The sequence below is a fragment of the Aphis gossypii genome, chromosome 2 (assembly GCF_020184175.1).
Source record: "Aphis gossypii isolate Hap1 chromosome 2, ASM2018417v2, whole genome shotgun sequence".
Taxonomy (NCBI): domain Eukaryota; kingdom Metazoa; phylum Arthropoda; class Insecta; order Hemiptera; family Aphididae; genus Aphis; species Aphis gossypii.
In genome coordinates, this window is record NC_065531.1 from 63,103,473 (window position 1) to 63,121,684 (window position 18,212).

Genomic DNA, 18,212 nt, shown 5'->3' on the forward strand with positions numbered 1-18,212 from the left:
TTTTAATGATATTTTTAGATATTCTAGTTTTATATACAATAAAAGTTGAGAAGTTGTAGATGTTTATTTAAAACAAATACTAGTTATAATTTATCAAAAACCACAGAATCTGTTTAAACTATTAATTAAATTGATAGTAAATTAATTTTTATTAAGTATAATGTTGAGAATAAGGAAAAAATTCAAAAAATTCAAAATTATTTTAGTTCATAACCCAGAACTTATTTTAAATTATTAAATGCATTGCATACTATAAAAAATTTACCGCACATGTTACACCAAATTTTATAATATAAATATACCATTGAGTACATTATATATTATTGAAAAATATTACTAACATAATGTTTTAAATTTTAATTAGACTACAGTATGAAACTGATTCAAAAGAAATAAAAACATTTTATAAGTTTATCAAACTTAGGTTTATTAAAGAATGGTTTGCAAACCAAACAATAATAATAATAATGTAAAAAAGAAACAAATGTGTATATATATTATAAGTGTATTGATAATGGCTGATAACAAATCATCACATAATTGTAAGTAAAAAAAATTAATACTCACACTTTGTTATGAAAATTGTTAACTTAAGTTATGTATAACAACAGAGCAATGTACATACAATTGTGGTAAAATTCCTAATAAATGCCAACAAGGAAACAATAATACATAATATATATAAATGATTATTTTAGATACACAAGATGGTCAATGGTGTTTATTTGGCTGCTTCCGCAAGTTCACGTTCTACAATGGCTCTGTACTCGTTGAATCCACCTTCAATGCTCTTAACACTTCCACCTCCGCAAACCCATAGTTCTTTACAAACCATGCGTATTAAGCGTTCGTCGTGAGATACAAGTATTAAACCGCCCTAAAAATAATTTATAAGGATTAAACAATTTATTTGATTAAGTTAATATAATGTAAAAAGTAATTCAACAAATATACTGTTAGGGTAAGTTGAAAAAAGAAAATTGTTATCTTGATTTTTGATTTAAATTAAGGCTATTAGGTATAACTGGTATAAGGTTATGAATTAATCTAAAAATTTAATTTTAATAATTAAGACACTATCCGTATTTAATTATTTAATTTTCAGAACGAAAAATAAATACATTTATATATAAATCTTAAATTGAGGAAATAAGGCATAAATAATATTAGGTTTATCATGTTAAGATTAACTAATTTTACTTATAAATTTATAACTAACAAAATAATAATGAAGATATTGATTATTGATTAATATTTTTGTAATTGGAAATTAAAATAATGAGATGTTTTTTTTTTTTTATCAATAATTTAAACTTAGATTTATGGTACTAATGATCAGTCTATTGCTATTAAGATTAAAGAATGTTCTATACATTCATAAATTGCCAACAAATGTAATTGATTAGAAAAGTTTCATAAGAACTCAATATAATAATCAATTCCAAGTTTCCAGAGGGTTGAATTACTCAATATTTCTCACTATAGTATTGCTGGATTAAAAAAAGTAGTATCTTAAAATATAATGTATAAATAAAAAATATTTGATAAATCATACAATGTCATAATGAATAATTTGTAAACTTACTGTATATTTTTGAATAGCTTTGCCTAAAGCTTCAATTGTTTCAATATCTAAATGATTGGTAGGTTCGTCAAGTACTAGAAAATTAGGATTAGACATGCACATTCTTGCAAAAGCTACTCTCGACTTCTGACCTCCAGATAAACTGCCAACACTTTGTAATGCCAAATCACCTGATACACCAAAACCTCCTAATTGACGTCTATATTCTTCAATGGATTTACCTAGTAACAAATTTTATTGTAAATGAAGTATACAAATGTTTTAACCTTGTTCAAATATTAACAAACCTGGAAAGGAAGATTGTAATAATTCAACAGAAGAAAGGTTCATTTCCAGTTGGTCAACATGGTGCTGACTGAAATAACCAAACTTCAAACTTCGATGTACATTTCTAACACCAGCTGTAGGATTTAAAATTCCCATAATAATTTTCAATAATGTCGTTTTACCTGCTCCATTATCACCTACCTAATAAGCAATTGAAATTAAGAGTATTTTAAAAACAATGATCAAATTATGATAAATATTAAATGACCTTATAGGAATTAGTTAAGGTGCTATGACAAAGATACTCATAATTTGGTATTAATCAAATAAAATATACTGTAAGACTGGTGTATGGTATAAAATAATAATTTAGTGAGTATGGGGTCTTTTCAATCAACAAAGTGAACATAAAATATGCAAACAGTATATATACACTATATATACTTAATAAATTAAGTAAAATACTGGAAATTGTAGGTATTTAATAACATAAATACAGTGATACACCAAATAAATGTTTAACTTACAATACAAATTCTAGATTCTAATGTTGCTCCGAGGTTAACATTATGAAGAACATTATTACAACCAGGATATGCAAATGAAATCTCATTAAGTTGTAATATAGGAGGTGACAATCCTTCTGTTTCTGGAAATCGTAATACAACTTCTACTTCTTTCTCGATAGCTTTTAATTCAGGTCTAAAGTAATATTATATTATGAATGATTCATTAAATATTTACATAAAACTTATAGAATAATAATATGACTTACAATTTTTCAAGCATTTTAATTTTACTCTGGACACTAGAAGCACGATTAGCATTGTACCTAAATCTATCAATAAACTCTTGAACATGAGCTCTATGAGCATTTTGTGCTTCAATTTCTCGTTGTTGGTTTTTAAGTTTCTCGTTTTTGGTTTTTTCAAAAATTTCATAATTACCTCGGTATGTATCAATACGCTAAATATAAAGCTTTATTAACTTTTGATGATAAAAACAATTTAAATATAAATTACCTGTGAATGAAGATGTAATATGTCAGTGGGTACAGTGTCTAAGAAATGACGATCGTGAGATACTACTAGTAATGTACTTTGCCAAGTTTGTAAATAATTTTCTAACCATATAATTGCTTTCATGTCCAACATGTTAGTAGGTTCGTCCAGTAATAACAAATCTGGTCTATTTAAATTAAAAACGTTGAATAATATTATTTATTAATGAAACTAAAAAGTAATTTGCATTTCGTATGATATAAAAATTATAAATAAATTTAGATAGTTCTGATTATGAGATATTTCAATGTATAGTTATTGGTAGATAGTAGCTGATACTAAAAATAGTCTAACATAATTTTAAATTTTGATATTTGAATTGCATGTTAATATTTTTGATAAAATATTTTAAGAAACTTACTTTGAAAATAATGCTCTTGCAAGAGCTAAACGCATACGCCATCCTCCAGAAAAATGTTTAGTAGCTTTTTTTTGCATATCCGGGTTGAAACCTAAGCCATCAAGTATGACACTTGCACGAGCAGGGGCCTTATCAGATTCTATGGCACTTAATTGCATATATATTTCACTTAATTCAGAAGATAATTCAGCACTAGACGTAGACCTAAAATAACATTGGATATTGATTATTGAATACATATTTGGTTTTTTCATTTAGGTTTAAAGTTTATTTGTGGTCTTACCCATTAGCGATCAATGTGTTAATTTCTTTTTCTCTAGTTAACAAACGATGTCGAACAAAATCACACTGCAGTACAGATTCTAAAGCAGGTGTATCATCACCAACAACTTCTTGTTCAACGTGTAATATTGATATATGAGATGGGATTCGCAACTGACCACTAAATTAATCAACATAAATATTAACACAATGATAACTTTGAAACTAAAATAAAATAGCAATAAAAATATTAAACTTATATATTATTACAATAATATAATAAATATTTTAAGAATTGTAATAGATTATTCTATAAATGTAATTTATAATTACAATATGTTAATGATTGGTTGGTTAACCTGTCATCAGTATCAATGTTAGTGTTTTGCTAACATTACACTTATTAGGTACCACTTGTTCAAATAAAAATAGATTATTTTGATTTAATTCCATAAACCTCTAATCTGAATAATATTATATTAAAGGTTGTTCTTACAATGTATGCTTAAGTTTTTGTTAACACTAACAAGTTGAATTTTGGCAATAATAAAATCTGCTAATCGCTGATTAAGCGTTAACAGACATTGTAACAAGACATTGTTGCCTTAAGATAACAATAAAAAAATCTTAATTAGTGGTCTCAAACCTAAATTTTACAGGTAAGTTGTTTGTTATATGATGTATTTATTTATATGTAAAGAATATATTACTTCTACTTGTCCAACATACAATACTGAGCTCAGAAAATTTGAATAATGAGTTATAATTTTAAAAATTATTATTATTTTAACAGATTTTGTAATGAAACAGGGATTTATTTAATTTTTATATTATATACTTTTTTTCTATCAAAAATTATTTGTTTTTAATTTTTGATATAGAAAAATGAAAATGAAAATTGCTATAAACAATTAAATTATTGTAGAATATAACTATAAACATTTTTATTTTTGTTTCACTATTCTAAGTTAATTAAATAATTTACAAGATTAACAAAACAGTAATATTAGCAAAACGCTAAAACGATACCAATCATGTTATAAGACATCGGTTAATAATTTGCAGTAATGTAAGTACAGATGTCCTAAGCTAATCTAACCATACATCTCATTTTCTGAACAGAAACATCTGAGATACAAGTCTGTATCAACTCAAAAACCTTTGATAAGTCTTGAGTAATGAACTATACAAAAATTGGTAACCAAAATTAAAACATCCATTAAATAATTTTAAGATATTATTAACTGTATAATAAATCTCACCCTGAAATCATTCTCAATAGTGTAGTCTTCCCAAGACCATTTCTTCCAACTAAACCGTATCGTCTACCACATGCTAAAGTAACATCTGTATTCTGAAGTAATATTCTAAAAAAAAAATCATTATTCAGATTAAATATAATAGTATAAGTTAAAACTTGGTAATAAATGATTTTTAATTTTATAGTCTCAGAAAGGTTAATGCATTATGTAAAATACATAAAATTCTGTCTAACCTGTCTCCATAAGCAACATCGAAATTTTCTATCCTTATATCTTGAGCTCGATTATTTCCTTTAGCTTCCAGTTTTGCTTCCTTTTTACTAGTTACTTGTGAAGCAGTTGCATTATCCATTTTACTATTTACAACACTCATAGTTCCTACACCTTTAATAACTTGCTCAGTCCGTTTATCTTGTTTTTGTTGCAATTTTGCTTGAGCTTTTTCCAGTTTTTTTTTATCCACTTTCTTAAAGAATTAAAGCAATAAAAAAAAAGTAAGTACTATTGTTAATAAATTGTAACCCAACCATATTGAGATTTTATATTTTAAAATCTTAGGTCACGAGTATAAAATAAACATACCAGACTATCATCTCTTGAATTAACCCATATACTTTTGATTTCCATATCATTATCTTCCAGATCTGCTGCCATTGAAGCTAAATGTACCGGAGCATCCAGAATTTTTGTATGACCATTTCTTATTACATTGTCATCAGAATGAGGACGCATAAAATGTAATAATTTTGAACAGATTCCTCTAAAATATTTAATTCAACATTACAAGTATTCTCAATGCACAATATTTAAATATTATCATTATTTTGTTTTTCTATGTTGTACCTGATATCTGATTCAGATTTATTTGCTATTTCCTGTAATACTTCACCAATTGCTTCAAATATATCTTCAGAATCATGGAAGTCTTCAATTCCATTTTGTAGAACTCCTGTAACCATAAAGCAATACTTACAAATATAAATGTGTACTGAGCGTAAAAAATTGACTATTACACTCAAGAATTTCAAATACTCAGGACATATTGTATGTGCATAAATTCTTAGTATATTACCTTCTATATATTGAAACATCTCTATATCAATAGAGGGGAATTCGGTTTTTATAAAATCTTTACAATGATCCATCTTTTAATAAATTACAACTATTTAAGTTATTAACTAATTATTCTATAAAATGTATTTTGAGTATTGACAGACGTGTGTTTGGCATAATTTTAGCAAACGGACGTGTAAATACTTATTTTGAAATAAAAAAATTAAACAACAATATTCATGATGTTGATTGATAATCATTAATCTATATTCCAATTTAATTTTCTTTTTAGGAAACTCAACTAATCAATGCTCAATAAGACCATATAGCATATTGTACTGTACTGTCATCTGTCGGTCTGTCCACTTTTCAGCTGGCGCTAGAGCGGACGTATCCTACTATCACAAATCAAACTATACCAGCAAAAAATTTAAGATGACTAGAATCGAGTCATTGGCAACACTGATGGCCGAGATTATTGGCGGGAGTGATGAAATCAGCATTCAAAGTGAAAAAACCGAAAACCAAACAATAGTCAAGCGCAATACAACGAAAAAATCTAAACTTAAGCAATTGAAACAATAATTTAATGCATTATCCGAGTTGAATGCATCGCGTAATAAGATACGGTAAGATGGAAACGTTGATATGTATCTCTATAAAGCTTATTAAAACGTCACCTAAAGAAAGAAACTGCACTGACTAGCAAGGTTTGTTAATTTTTTCAAGTTTTAATAATCAATAGGCTTATAGAGAGAAAATGGTAATTTATATAATATTTTTTTAAGTGTAAGACCGTGAGAAAGAAGGAAAATTATGGAGTAGATGTTGAAAATGTCATTACGCCAAAGCTATGTATAGGGTACAAGATTATCCTGGGTTTGAATTCCTCGCGGCTACAACCACTGACCGTGTATTAGCACTGTGCACAAGTTATTATGTATAGGGTAAAGTACTACAGGATAGACTGGTCTATTATTGAGTATCTACCAATTTGTAGGGGTGGTACGGTAAATGGTAATAAGTTATGAGTTTATGACAAATGCCAGTGAGAATAATTTGAAGTATTTTTTTTATAACAGCGTGAAAATTAAAACTATGGTTAGCTATGAGAAAGTGTTTTGGGATACTGCTTTATATATGAGGCTTAAGATTTTGAAAGATTATCCCATTCCAATATCCACAGTTTCAGAATAAATGTATGATGTAGAGGGATTATACCTAAATCAAATAAAAACTAAAGTACTACTAAAGGGAACAGAGTGAATCGATGAAGCTATAAATAATTCCCCTTATTTAGACAGGTTCTTTTTCATTGTAAAATGACGAAAATTGTTATTTTCAAGTCAAAAACTTTGAAATGTAATATAAGGTTCCTTATAATTTGAAATTGTTTTTTTTGCAATTAAAATATAGTATTCAAAATACATAAACATAACTTTTTCTGATAAATGTTTAAAGTAAAAATTATTCTTTAAAATGTATATCATTTTAATTTTAATTTCTTAAACTTGAACAAGGTTTAATACAAAGTTTCTCATAAGTAAACTACTTAAAGTAATTTAACATTATTGAAAATACCTACATAGGCACAGTTATTTTTGTTTAGGCAATTTTAGTTACGAGATTCGATATCTAAATATAAATAAAGGCTTCCTGTATACTATATACTCGTAGTTATATTAACCATAAGTCCATAAATATATAGTGACTTTAAACTTTTTACATTAAGCATATTATCGTTTTATATATTTATACAATGATATATTCTATATTCAAAACATTTACACTATTTTTAAACAATTGTCTACTTATACCACGAAATTATTCACACCGTTTCGATATTGTATATCTACAGAGCCGGTGCAAGCTATTTTGCCGCCTTGGGCTAAATTATAAATGCCGCCCTATTAAAACTAAATAAATGCTAAAATGCCGCCCATGGGTATTTAGACAAAAATTGCCGCCCTGGACTATTGCCCAGGCCGCCCCTGCCTTCCGCCGGCCCTGTATATCTATATGATGAAATATAATATTTAAGTGATGTAATTAAGTGATAGAGAGATAATATAAAATTATTAAAATTAAATATTTAAAAAATATATATAATTATTAGAGCTATTAAATTTTTTTTGAGGGCATATTAACTGCACATTTTTAATTTTTTGATGCGTAAGTCCATACTTGATGATTTTTAATGCATGAACATGTAGAGTTCGGATTTTAAAACATATGCTCTTTTTTTTTTTTTATTGAAATTTTGTGGTTTTACAATTTATTTCAACATTTACATATATATTTACACATATTATGCTCCTTTTTTATATATTATATATAAGATAGAAATCTAATTTTTATACAATAATTCGTTTTACGTCATTCTGATTCCAAATAAACTAACTTATTATTGCTTTTTTTATGTAAATGCTTTTTTTGCTTTTTTATTGCTGTTTTAATTATTCCAGCTGTGAACTTTTTATATGTTTATTATGATATTATAATAAAACAAAATAATTAATAAGAAATGTAAAAACCCAGAATTTGGATACTGCATTATAATTGTTTTCGTTATCGGCTTGTTTATTAAACGTATAGATTATCGGATATTTACATAATAATATAATCTGCAGTACCTATACGGTCAGTATGCCTATAACATCGATATCGACCATTTCAAAGTTTAAGATTAAGTGTTGTAATTTGATTAATTTGAAACCTCTTGTATGAAGTATGCGCACCGATCACTTTAGTGGATGTAGAGAGTTCGTTTTCTACGTATACATGCAAATATTCTATCTGGAAATAGAGTCAGTTTTACTACTGAAAATCTAGGGGAATACATGGTAATTTATTATTTTTTTTTAATTTAAGTTAATATTTCAAATTTTTTTATTCATTTTTATAACTAGTTCAAGTTAATTTTTGGTTATGCTTTTTTATTTGCTTATTATGCTTTAAAATCCAAGCCCTAGTTATTCAAAATTGAATACATCCATACAGTGGCTTACATAATAATGAGATGTACTCGAAACTTATGACTATACCAATAGTTCTAGTCTCTAGACCAACTATCTAAATTCCAAATTGTTCTATATTTTATTTTATAAAATTGCTTATACTTCATTGTAATATTTGCATATATTAATTATTATTTTACTTATATTTATTAAATATATATATATATATATATATATATATATATATAAATGACGTATTTAGAAATGTGACATTCTATATAGACAATTATTTTAAACCAAAAATAAAGCTAGTAAAACTTCCAATTTAAAATATAATATTGAATTATAAGTCACAAAATTTCAACATAAGTTTTATATTTTTAATTAATAGTTGAAATTTTAGCTTATTATTATATTATAGCATTTGATTATAGTATTATTCTGTATATATAATATTAGTCAATAAATTATATTCAATATAATATAGTTTAAGCTGATAAAAATGTTAGTTTATACTGTTTATTGAGATTAGTAATATAATAACAACAAATATATATTGAAATATGTACTCGTACTGTTTATTACTTTTAAGTAAATATTATCAGAACAAAATGATTATAAATCGACTTCAACTAGCCTATTGATAACAATATTGTAAGCAAATCATACTTTAAACTATATACCTAGCTATTGTATATTATTATTAATAATTATTCTTTTTCGATAATATAAAATGGTAGTTTTAGAAAATAGATTTACTTCAGAAATCTATTTAAATTATGTTCAGTTCAGTATTTGTTGAGATTTTCTAAAAAAAACTTTTGAGCATATAATAATGCAATTAAAAATTGAATTAATTTTTCTTAAAATCTTTTCAATAAAAATTTCAGCTACATAGTTTTCTATTTCAAGTAGAAGTAACGTTATTACTTATAATATTGTTAGACATCAAAGTTCGATCTTGTATATCTTACTGTTAATTTCATAAATTATAATAGCATATATTGTTTGCTGATATATTAAAATAATTTTTATGATTTCCGAAAACCAATATTTACTATTTTAATTATAATCAATAAAATAATGAATAATGTTTAGGTAAAAATTTTTATTTTTGATCTTTAGGGGGGTTAAAAATAAAATATGGCATAACACCCTAATACCCTATTTTAACTAATGACTGAGTCAAATGTCTAATAGTCGATTTCTAGTTCTCTACATAATATTTGGTTTTTGTACAATTTCACAAATAACTGATAATTATAAAAGTAAATACGCTTTCTATTACTATTCACTATCTCGCACGGATATAATAGGTATAAGAACTTAATTTAATTGTTAATTGTTAACAAGACAAATAGTCTTTTAATATATAAATGTAAACGGTTATAACCTGTTATAACCTGTTTTAATGTATTTTATATTATACTTACCAAATTGTCCAAATCTTAATTTTTATTTTGTATTTATTTTTCAATATATTAAAACATTTAGCGATCAATAATAAATTAAGACCGTAATTTAAAGAACATTATAGAATAATGTCAATGCAATTTAGCTAATATTAATTATCTTCTAATCACATTAAGTTTAATTTTATATAAAAGTGCGGGAAAAAATAAAGTCTTAACTCATTACAGAAAATAAGATAATTTTAAGTATAATGCATAAAACTTAAACAGTGTTAATTATTACTTCGCGTGTTTACTGTAGATTTATAATTATTATCATTGTTTTCAATCAATGAATTAATGAATAAATTATAAATATAGCAAAATGTGGAATTCGTCTGCATATTTGAGAGGTAAGCAGTTGCTGAAGTAAAGATTATATTATTATCATAACTTGCTAATCAATAATTTAGTCTAGTGTTGGTGAGATTCCTGTAGGGTATATCGTATATAGCTAATAATAATTCATTTCGGCTCCCAAGTAATTAGTATACCAGTTTGGCTCTTGTCGTTCTGTTAATGAAAATCATCTGCATAAAGTTTTCCTCACTACAGAAAATCTAAAATATTCTAATACTTGTCCCAGGTGCTAGGAAGAAAAATTGATAATTTTCTTCAATCGCTAACGTGCAGTACGACTTAGCTGGTTTAAATATACTATTTATATACTATTTATTACAACGTTGAAACATTATATGCGTCACAGGTCGCGCTTTTTATCTGCAATTTTTTCGCAAACTTTAATCTATTTTAATTTTCGATCATTTTTTAGGTAAAATAGTGTCGGTTGTGATTTGTTTATGCGTCATTTTGCGAAGTACAACTTGTCAAACACACGGGGTCAACAACTTCTACCGCGGATACCCCGAAGTGCAACAACACCCATCAGCTGGAAAACTGTACGGTACCGACAATGTCAAAAACCATGGAGGTGGTGGTTATTATCCATTACCGGATGTAAACGACAACGACAGTAAAAAATGGCAAACACTTGAGTCATCAGTGCACCATCATGGCGATGGTTCTAATGCAGCAGCTGCAACACCAATCGACATAACCGCAGTCACGGTTAAAAGTGGTAGTCCGGTCGTCGTCAGTGGTGGCAGCGTTGTAATTAGACCATCAGCTGGAGGTTTCGTTGTCGATGGCGGTGGAGGCATAAAGACGTTGAGCGAACCAGAAGCGGCCGGAGTGCAGCTGCAACAGCCGTTATCCGTCGGATCGTACGACATTCCTAATGATGGAGTGTTGCAGTATGGCTCCCCGCCTCCACAGCATTATCAGCCATTCGGATATCCATTTTTCCACGCTTCTGGGCTGTTGCAACGGTTGTTGTTCGGTAAGACGATTTACAGCCCGTCGCCATTGGATGGATACTCTCCGTTGTGCAGCCGATTGACATCGATCGGCCGATTCCTTCTCGACAGGGTATTTGAGCCGATGTTCGCCACTGGTTTCTTTATGGCTGCCTCGTACCTGTTCCGGACGTCAGTGTTGCCCAGGATAGCGCATTACATTCATGTGTACACCATGTTAAAAGACCATGTGGACAATGGTCGGTTCGCGAACGGTCGTCAGATATCTGGATACTTGGACGCCCTAACAGCGGCGGTCAATGATGCAATTAATGATGACAAGCCGTGTTTACGGAGAATTGTCTGTGAGGCCGGACTTCAAGTGGCTAAGAGTCCTGTAGCTCGTTCTGTTCGAAGGTAATACGTTGTTTACATTGGTTATTTATTTATTTAGAAACTTAAACGGGCTTGAGCTCTTTGAATAATACATGATTTAATACAATAATTGACAAATTACAAGAACAAAAGTTTATATTATAATATGATAATAATAAATATTAACTTAACAAAGTAAAATACAGAAAATTAAAACTTAAATTAAAAATATTATAAAAGCTTTTATACATGACTATAGTACTTAACATCAATAAAACATTAGATTTAAATTTATCACGACTAGAATCAAAAAGATCTGTTAATAGAGCTATTTTATTAACTAGGTATTAATAGAGCACGTGGGAAAAAAGAATTGGCACTATAACTTTTACGATAGTAGAGACTAGGTGATGAAAAATAAATCATTGATCCTGGAGAAAGATGTGGGAATCTTGATTCCTAATAAAGCCAGTAAATGTGGAAAAACATTGAAACTATTTAACAAATCATATATAAATAAATAATGATATATCAGAAAGTTGTCTTCTTAGATAACCATACAATAACCATGCATTTATAATATATATATATTATATAATATGTTACCGAAAAAGACGATAGTTTAGGAATTGTTGTGATTTTCTATATTCATTATTGACAATAATTGTAAAGGGTAGACAATTTTGGATGTTTTATAGTTTTATCATTATTTTTGTATCATATTAAGCAATGCTATAAAGCCGTAGCAAAACAAATATAAACACCTTTCTTGATATTGTGCGGTGGTTAGTCTGATTAATGAACATAGGTACCTACATAAAGTATATTAACATATAGTTTAATATTATCGTTTTATTGCTTATAAGGTATAACTTATAGTAAAATTGAAAAATGTAAAATATGTAAGTGGCACAGTACTGTTCGTGCATTGAAATAGTAAAAAGTAAAAATTAATTGTGTTTAATAATCTTTTTAAAAATGGATTTAAATGAAATTTTCTTAAAATTTGATTAAATGTGCGTACTATGGATCTACTAGATAATGTAATTCTAGGGTCATGGTAGTTTAACTGCTAAACATGTAACAATAAGGATGATAAAATATAAAATATAGACATTGTAGAAATAGAAACAAAAAATCAATGTAATACAGAATAATATATAAGATAATGATTCATCCAAAATTATAGATTTTACATATTATTCGATTTTTAATCTTATCATCAATGTTTTATTTTATTAAGAATTGTTAACAAATAACTAGTTATTGACTTTAATTCCTTACTTAATAAGGCGTTGTCGTTATTGACTTACCATTGTCAACATTGAAAAAATATCATCTTTTCGGTAACATAAATATATATATATATAGAGTAAATCGCTAAACATGCTTACTCCCATTCTTTTTAACAATAACGTAATTATTCAAAATCTGATTTTTAGAATTTTTAAATAAACGCTTAAGAAGCATATTTTGAAATTATTGAGATTTTTTTGTACTACTTAAGGAGTATTCTGTGCAGATTTAGTCGATTTTTCAATTGAGATCCTCGTTTTCTAATAAAATATTTAAAGATAAATTTTTTAAAACGTAAACATACTTATTAAAATAAAAATTTGAACCAGCTAGTAGTTTTTAAGTTATTTAACCCTGAGTATAAATCCATCGTAATAATGGGTTTGCAGGAAAACATGGCTATATGAGGGCTTTAGTGATTTAAAAATTCTAGTAGTTAATATTAATTTATCTAAATAGGTATATTGTTTGTAAACATCTTTTTAAGGACTATTACCCTTAATATAAACTTTAAGCATATTAAAAATTCCAAAAATTATAATTTATGAAATAACCAATATGTGTAGCCGTGTTGGCAATGCCGTAAATAATTTATACTTTAATTGGTTATTTTAAACATTATCTGGATTCACTTCGTTAATATATTAAATTGTATAAAATATGATCACTGTTTACCGATAACACTGGGTTGCATATTAAGCAATCTTTCGTCTCGGTTCGGTCTACCTGTATAATAGTTTCCAATTAATTGTCAATGTTCAATATGAACTTCGTGAACGTCTTTTGTGTTATTCTAAGGTTATCGTTTAGTAATAGTTTTACAATCATACGTGTTTTCTGTGTTTGTATAAAATATAAGTATTGTGTAACTTTAAATACCACAGTAGCCTTACGTGTTCGAATAAAAAATTAATTCAATTAAAAATTTAAAAATTTAAATATATTTTATACGAAAATCAAACTAAAATTGTATAGAACAACTAGATATTCTACAAAATAACTACCTAGTTAAACTATTAAAGTATGATTTTCAAGTATTTTTTCATATTTTAACTAACATTCGTTGATAATTCATAAACTACCAAGAGTTAATTCATAAAACAATGAAATTCAGCATTTTAATGTAACATTTGCATAAAAAAAATATATTCACAATGCCAACGGTAAAATAACAATATAAGTTTAAAAAAGAAATAACATGCGAAATGTTGTTCTCTTTCGAGTCTCGTAGTAGCATGTAAAATATATATGAACATTTTCAAAAAAAAAAAAAAGACAGTGTCTTTTTATATAACGCCTATGGTTATAATAAATCAATGCGTATAAATATATAAATATAGAGTGATATAATATCACTGTATAGTCGAACGTATTTACCGCATGGTGCATACAACGAATTTAAATCGATGTTGGACTGCCGAATTGTTAGTGTTACAAGATTGGCTTGAGTCACGCAAGACAATATATTATGTTTGAAATCAATAATTCTGTACCATCTACTATATTAGTTTATACTAATATTAATTGGATAGTGCGTATGATATGTATTGAAAGTACGCTATTTTGTGTGTTTATTACTATTTAATATTTATACAAATGTTTTTTTTTTTAATTTACAGCATGGCAAAAATAGTTATTTCAAAACATGAATTGGTTCACATTTTCAAAGAATCATTAACCGAGTCTGTTTTTGAATGTAGTCAATACATGTGCAAAAATCATGCAAAATTTAAAATGTATTCATATAATTTCTTTAATGCGTTAAAATGAAATGCATTTTTAATTTGAACTTTATAAATATTTAATTTATTGTTATTTATTACCCAACATTATAATATAATATGTGTAAACATAATGTATTGATATAAATTAAATTATAAATACAATATTGTATTATTATATGTTTAAATTATAAAGACGTTATAACTGATGTACTCGTAAGTAGTATATCTTCATTTTATATTGTTATCAACTATATAAAATTACACATCCATCGGCAATACTATATAGACTTAATTTAATTATTTTACCAATTTATGAAAACTATTCATTAATTCTAAAGTTTTTTCATATTGATAGGTATTATGTATTTTCATATTTTACATATTTTTGAACAAAATCAAAAAACAATTTTTAAAAAATCCATTTAATTTTTTTTAATTTATTCAACATTATGCCAATACACCATAGTATATAATGTTAAGTACAATGTACTTGTTATAATATGTTATATAACATTTAAAATCTGTTTCAAAAATTGTGAACATAAAAATAAAAATGAATCAATAAAATAATTAATGGATCCTCGACACGAGTGTAGCTAAATTGCCTATATACAATGCCGTGTTATTATTATTCCAGCTTTATTACTATATTCATAAATTATGATATTATACCCATGATATATTCACAAATTATTATATATCCATGGACATAACTAGATTTTCAATCGGGGGGGGGGGGGATTTACACACAAAGTTCTTTTATTTATATTATAGTAAGTTATTACTCTAAATTTAAATAATTTATAAATAGTAAGTTGTAATCAATTAATACGATTAAAAACAATTACATGTTTATAGTATCGTTAAGCACTAAACTATTTTTAGACTTTATATTCGTACATCGTATTTAATATTTAGAGAAAATTACAAATTAAATTGTACAACTTACAAGTGTTATTTGATTTATTTATATGTATACTTATGATGTTAGGACATTTAAGGCACAGGGGGATGAACAAGTGCCTCGCTACACACATGGCACACATGGCTATGACTTATGACTCTTTATATTATGTATCTAGATTTATAACAAGCGACAATTGTTCATGGGAGACAAATTATAATAACTTGAGTGATATATCATTAAAATATTAAGTGATGCCAATTTTAAATTTTACAGTCTGATAAAGACTATTAAAAAATATAAATTTGTATGTTTACATTCATACTGTAAATACTTGACTTGTAATTTGAACTCTATTTTAAAATTTTGAAATATAAATAGGTTTTAAAAAATATGTTTATAATATTACAATATTACTATAAATAACTGTATATTAGACAATAGACCCAATAAAGAGGCCATTTTACATAACTCATTGGCTTTGTAATATTTTGTTGGTGCAAATTATTTGAATTTGAGGGTTTCCTTGACGGGTGATGTCTGGTCATAATACTACAATATTTCTATATCTCTAAATAGCTGCTATTATATCTTACTATTATGATTGGAGACTATTTAACATTGTGATATTACAGCTTTGTGTATGCTGTTTTAATTTATAATTATAATAAGATCATTATTTTATTTGAAAAAAAAAAAATATAGGAAAACGGAATCAGTAATATTATTATTATTTCATGATAGTTGATGTGTTTGTATGATTTTTGTACAAAATTAGTTTCGAAAAACACTAAAAATATATAATAAATTATGTAAATATAAATAAATGATGTCCAAAACGTATATTTTACATCGAATAATAGTATATTATTATTTATTATCCTTTTTTGCTTATGAACCGAGTCGAAGGGAGACTATCCATTGATTTATATATATATAAATAATTCATAATGTAGTTGCGGTCTCCCAATCGCTGTGGAGGAAAGGCTTATAATAATTATTATACAAATGTGAAGTAGATCTCTGTAGGTGAACCCAGGACTGCAGTAAGGGCGGACTAGAGAGGTAATTACCCAGGGTAACAAATTAAGAGTTGAAGGGATGTTGAAAAGAAAAATACGAGTACACATGTATTTAAAAAGTAGTGATGGTTTCATTTTCGTCGATTGAAAAATTTGTTTTATGTAACTTAGAAAAACAAGGTTAGTCGAACAACAGTAATATAAATTGTAAAATAATATATTTTTAAAAAAAAAATTGCGATGACTAGCAATTAAATTTGGAAGTGTGGATTACCAATAATTGAATTGTTTACGATATAGGTAAGAGAGTAATTGAAGAGAGGCGTCATATAATTTGCCCCTCAGACGACAATAAACATTGAATCGTCAGACAATCTGAGAAGTGCATATTGAGGATGTCAACGTTGATGTCTATTAAGTATTTGATGAATGTAGTATGCAGGTTTAATTTAAAAGCTAAAACGTTTACTATCCATAGCCATTACTATTTAATTCTAAAATTCTACTTAGAAGACCGCTTGTTTTCAGTGCATTCATTTAGATAAGAATTATGCTGGTATTTCACGTGTTACAAGTTACCCCAGCCCCCCCCCCCATATTTATCTTTGATCAGCCAAATTCGAACCATTCCCTACTCTTATAAGAAACCATAATCTAACCCGGTAAACTTCAAAAGAGATTAAGAAGACAGAGAGGTCTTAATCTGATAATTTCAATACCTATGTACACTGAACGAAAATTCATTAGTAAATTCTATAATGCTTATTTTTCATTTATTAACAAAACAAATAGTAATATGTTAAATTAATTATTATTTTTTCAGTCTGTTTGTTGGTAAAATCAATAAATATTACCGTATGTATTAATTATACACACAAAGATTAATTTAAGAAAGAAATACATTGAATTAAATAAACAGCTTATTATATTTATAAAAAAGCATTCTTATATCAACATTGGTCTTTGTTAATTTTTTACAACAAAATTATGTTAACAAATATTAACAATCTATACTTCTGTTAAAAATTACCGGTATTTTTCGTTTCAGAGTAATTCAGTACCTAGGCTAGTCTACAAAAAAAAAAAAAAACCGTAAATGTAAATGCAAACATTGCAAACGCATATAAGTTACTTAGTTAGGTACTTGACCTATAACTACCTATTAACGAAGTAACTCCACTTAGAGGTCTCTTCAGTGTCTTTAACTCTGTGTTTCCTATGTGTATTGTGTACTAAATACTAATATTATATTTTAAGCTTATTGTAATAGATTTTTATTTTTACAACAGTGATGGTTTCGCTCTTATCAGCCGTGTTTTGTTTGGTCTTATCACAGAT

General features: G+C 26.7%; 2 protein-coding genes across 2 annotated transcripts; one reads left to right on the plus strand and one right to left on the minus strand.

Annotated features, from left to right (window-relative positions):
* Nucleotides 1-487: 487 nt before the first annotated feature.
* On the minus strand, nt 488-6,148 carry LOC114120289 (ATP-binding cassette sub-family F member 3). The gene is made up of 13 exons (XM_027982154.2): nt 5,870-6,148; nt 5,641-5,746; nt 5,380-5,557; nt 5,031-5,263; nt 4,798-4,902; nt 3,558-3,716; nt 3,275-3,478; nt 2,875-3,040; nt 2,628-2,818; nt 2,380-2,554; nt 1,873-2,053; nt 1,586-1,806; nt 488-877 (listed from the first exon to the last, which is right to left on the minus strand). The coding sequence occupies exons 1-13, from the start codon at nt 5,940-5,942 to the stop codon at nt 722-724; spliced, it is 2,148 nt and encodes a 715-aa protein (XP_027837955.1). The 5' UTR covers nt 5,943-6,148; the 3' UTR covers nt 488-721.
* Nucleotides 6,149-6,311: 163 nt separating this feature from the next.
* LOC114120290 (uncharacterized) lies at nt 6,312-15,099 on the plus strand. Its single transcript, XM_027982155.2, has 3 exons — nt 6,312-6,479; nt 11,031-11,970; nt 14,844-15,099. The coding sequence occupies exons 1-3, from the start codon at nt 6,458-6,460 to the stop codon at nt 14,992-14,994; spliced, it is 1,113 nt and encodes a 370-aa protein (XP_027837956.1). The 5' UTR covers nt 6,312-6,457; the 3' UTR covers nt 14,995-15,099.
* The last annotated feature ends 3,113 nt before the right edge of the window (nt 15,100-18,212 follow it).